The 4640-nt window shown below is 51.5% G+C and overlaps 2 protein-coding genes across 2 annotated transcripts; one reads left to right on the forward strand and one right to left on the reverse strand.

Moving 5' to 3' along the window:
• Window positions 1-1178: 1178 nt before the first annotated feature.
• On the forward strand, window positions 1179-1943 carry VOLCADRAFT_65315 (uncharacterized protein; the record flags this gene model as incomplete). The annotated part of the gene is made up of 1 exon (XM_002954785.1): window positions 1179-1943. One exon carries the CDS (start codon window positions 1179-1181, stop codon window positions 1941-1943), a length of 765 nt encoding a protein of 254 aa, XP_002954831.1.
• Window positions 1944-3194: 1251 nt separating this feature from the next.
• On the reverse strand, window positions 3195-4635 carry VOLCADRAFT_65252 (uncharacterized protein; the record flags this gene model as incomplete). Its single annotated transcript, XM_002954838.1, has 2 exons — window positions 3195-3348; window positions 4334-4635. Coding segments are annotated over 2 exons (456 nt in total), but the record flags the coding sequence as incomplete, so codon positions are not given.
• Between the last annotated feature and the right edge of the window lie 5 nt (window positions 4636-4640).

Genomic DNA, 4640 nt, shown 5'->3' on the forward strand with positions numbered 1-4640 from the left:
CCCACCCCACCCCCACCCCACCCCACCCCCACCCCCACCCCCACCCCCGCCCCCACCCCCACCCCCACACCCACCCACCCCCACACCCACCCCCACACCCACACCACATTCTCAAGGTATTGAGCACACCCACAGTGTACTGCTGCTATGGAACGAAGCTACTCTGGAGCGAGTGAAGGAGGGCCGTGCCGTACTGGGTACGGACATACACGTCATGGTGGGGCAGGTGAGGGCCGCGCAGGCGTGTGTATGTGTGTGTGTTTTGTCTCGTATCCATGTCCGTACGAGTGCGCAGAGGCGCATGAAGGGGGGGATGAGGGAGCTCGTGGGCCCTATCCTCTCCAGGAGCGTGTGCGGGTCCTGAGGCGCGTGAAGCACCTCACGAAAACCCGTCGCGGGGTGGAGGAGGGAGGTGAGGCGAGGAGGGGGGGAGAGGTGGTGGCTGATGAGGCCGGAGGAAGGGTGGGGGAGGGGAAAGGGGAGGCAGTTGCAGGAAGCCTTAGCTCGCTTGTTTGTATGCACCGTTAGCACCGTTAGTACCGTTAGCACCGTTAGTACCGTTAGCACCGAGGACAGAGTAGCGGAAAAAGCCCTACCCGCCCCCGCTTGATTGATTTGGGCGCCCGCCCGCCGACACAACACGGCTTTTAAATTGATGCTGGGGGGCCGCATGCGACTTTAGTAGTTTTTTTAGCGTGCATGTCATCCCACCATCCGTCCAACCCCGACTGGGTGTGTTTTTACCCCCCATGTGTGTATGTACGGGTGTGTACGACGTACGACAGCGCGCCGAGGCAGAGGACAGCAGCGGCGACCCCCGGACTGGTGACTCCGGGGGCCCCCATCTGGGCCTGAGTGGAGTGGGCGGTGCAGGGGGTGGGCTGGTGGGTGACGAGGGTTGGCGGTTGGCGGTTGGTGGTTGGCGGTTGGGGGTCATTAACGTTGTCTGAGTCTGAAAGGCGAAAGTCGTTAGGCGGCTAGGGAGGAGGAGTGTTTTATTGTTGTTGTCCGTGTGCAGCTGTGTTTTTATTTTTGTGTATTTGCATCTTATTTGCATCTTCACCTTATCACCTTCATCACTACTTGACCTTCATCATTTTCATGACCAGTATATGTATATATGTCGACCAGTATATGTTTATATGTCGACCAGTATATGTTTATATGTCGACCAGTATATGTTTATATGTCGACCAGTATATGTTTATATGTCGACCAGTATATGTTTATATGTCGACCAGTATATGTTTATATGTCGACCAGTATATGTTTATATGTCGACCAGTATATGTACATATGTCGACCAGTATATGTACATATGTCGACCAGTATATGTACATATGTCGACCAGTATATGTACATATGTCGACCAGTATATGTATATATGTCGACCAGTATATGTATATATGTCGACCAGTATATGTATATATGTCGACCAGTATATGTTTATATGTCGACCAGTATATGTTTATATGTCGACCAGTATATGTTCATATGTCGACCAGTATATGTTCATATGTCGACCAGTATATGTACATATGTCGACCAGTATATGTACATATGTCGACCAGTATATGTACATATGTCGACCAGTATATGTACATATGTCGACCAGTATATGTACATATGTCGACCAGTATATGTACATATGTCGACCAGTATATGTACATATGTCGACCAGTATATGTACATATGTCGACCAGTATATGTACATATGTCGACCAGTATATGTACATATGTCGACCAGTATATGTACATATGTCGACCAGTATATGTACATATGTCGACCAGTATATGTACATATGTCGACCAGTATATGTACATATGTCGACCAGTATATGTACATATGTCGACCAGTATATGTACATATGTCGACCAGTATATGTACATATGTCGACCAGTATATGTATGTTGTTACAGGGTGGTTAACAGGGGCACCCTAATCCGTCACCCCATCCGACTTCAGAGTGTATTCGTTGGGTTCGGCAACTCACCACCAGCATCCAACCAAATCTAGCGGATCAACGGCGCATCAACTTAGTTCCTGGTCAGCTCGCAAGTTGATATTATCACGTCCTACACCGTCCATATGATGGGGGGCCACCTCCCATTTCATCACTCCTCAAACACCCGAGGAGCTGGCAGGCGGATTTGAACCCGGGTCAACTGGGTCGACTGGGAGCAGAAGTCAGGCCTTAACTTCTGCCAGCCGCCTGCCAGTATATGTATATATGTCGACCAGTATATGTATATATGTCGACCAGTATATGTTTATATGTCGACCAGTATATGTATATATGTCCTAATGAACACTTTCCCGTCAACCAACGATTGACCAGCGTCCCCTCCCCTCCCCTCCGGCCCCCCCCTTCCGCCCCCCGTCCTCCACCACGCTTGCTTTACCGCCCAACAAATGCTCCGTTCGATGCCGCACCCCGGCAATCAATTTCACAGTAGCTTTGTTGGTTGCGGCCCCCCTTCCTAATCCCCTCCACCCCACCCCCCTTAAAACCCCCACCCACCGCCCCTTCCTAGACGCCAGGAGTCGGGAGTTGGGGTTGGATGACGAGCTGCTTGCCGCCCCTATTACATAGAAATAGGTATATATATATATACCTCACACATTCTTCCAACCCTGCACCTAATCCCTATCCTTTTATATATGTACGTATGTATGTACGTATGTATGTGCCCTCCCCCCCCGCCCCAGGTGGGAGGCGGTCTGGTGGGGGGTCTCAGTCTGGGCGGCATTGAGCTGCCGCTCCTGCCACACACGCACCACATACACACACGCACCGCCCACCAGCAGCAGCAGCCAGGCGCGGGGACCCGCCTCCCAACAGCCAGCCCAAAACCCTCCTCTGCCTCCTCCGCCTCCTCCGCCTCCTCACACCGCCCCCAAGGTATCGGCCATTCCAGCCCCCATCAGCGACACCATCAGGACGTGCGGTTGGATCAGGCGGAGGAGTTAGTGCGGGAGGGGGAGTGGGAGGGGCTGGGGGGAGAGGGGGGAAAGGGAGGGGAGAAGCAGCAGCAGCAGCAGCAGCAGCAGTGGGAGCGGGAGGGGGAGGGGGGCAGCAAGGAGAGAGCGCCGGCCGGCCCTGAACAGCAAGAGGCGGCAACTGTAGCAGCGAATACGGCAACGAGTACGACAATATCGACGTATACGGTGCATGATGGCGCGCTGCTTGATTTCAGCCTACTCGGTGGGTGTCTGGCGGTGGGGTCTGGGTGGTGGTGTGGGAGGAGGAGGAGGGTGGTGTGAAGTTGGGGGGTACGAAATGGGGGTTGGTGTGACTCGTGTGTATATAGGTGTGTATGTGTATGTGTGTGTGTCGTTTTATGCGTCTGCGGGATAAACAGGGTGGACAGACGAGGGTGAGATCATCGCAGTAACGGAACAAACTACCAACCGCATTGAACGCGGGAGGGGATTTGCAGCTCTGTTCGCGGCCAACAAACACCTTCGCCGCCGCCAGAGCGTCCTTTTTATTAAATCGGCGATGATTCTTCGTTTGTTATATAACATTTAACATTATTAAATAACACATGGCTACGTGTATTTATTTTATTTCGTGTGCTGTTGTACACAGCACCACGCGCATTCCTTAGTTGCTGTTAGTGGTTTGGTTGTTATGGTTGTTATGGTTGCGGTTTCTTGGTTCCGGCAGGTGGCGCACTGCACCCCGACAACCGACACAACAGGGCCGTGTACGGCGAGGGCATCACGCCGGACGACATCCTGTACGGCAGGTGGGGTTTTAGATTAAATAATCTCAGCTAACAGGGTCCATCTTCCGTACACTTCGGTACAGCGTTCGTTCCGCCTTCAGCACCCGATAAATCACGAATCGTCCTGAACACTCCCTCAACTGTCAACCGTCAGCCGTTGTATCCTTCCACCACCAGCAACCACCGCCATGACCAGAGAGATCGGCAGATTGGTTTCTACGGCTGCGGGAGGGCATGATTTCGGTCGCAATAAACCTAAAAACATGTAAAGTTAAACCCTAAGAGTTCACATCATTAGGGAGCCGCCGCCTGACGGGGGGCCTTACGCCGAATTTCGGCTGCGGGTACTGCAGTACTGCGGACCCGCAGTGGTACGGACCCGCAGTACCCGCCTTTTTTGCCGACCTCTGGTCATGACCACCACCACCACCACCACACCATCCGTTAGAATCTGCCGGATCAACGGCGGCGTCAACTCCAGTTCCGGTCCGCTTTCTTAGGTTTTGCTGTTCTCATCGGCGTGGGGTTGCATCCGCCCCCTCTCCCTAGGGGCCTCAGGGGGCCTTATCCCGCTGCTCTTATGTCGGGGTGGGGATGCGACACGCATGTATGTCCGTATGTATGTCCGTATGTATGTCCGTATATATGTATGTATGTATGTATGTATGTATGTATGTATGTATGTATGTATGTATGTATGTATGTATGTATGTATGTATGTATGTATGTATGTATGTATGTATGTATGTATGTATGTATGTATGTATGTATGTATGTATGTATGTACGTATGTATGTATGTATGTATGTATGTATGTATGTATGTATGTATGTATGTATGTATGTATGTATGTATGTATGTATGTATGTATGTATGTATGTATGTATGTATGTATGTATGTGTGTTCT

The sequence above is a fragment of the Volvox carteri genome (genome assembly GCF_000143455.1).
Source record: "Volvox carteri f. nagariensis unplaced genomic scaffold VOLCAscaffold_46, whole genome shotgun sequence".
In the NCBI taxonomy this organism is placed as follows: Eukaryota; Viridiplantae; Chlorophyta; class Chlorophyceae; order Chlamydomonadales; family Volvocaceae; genus Volvox; species Volvox carteri.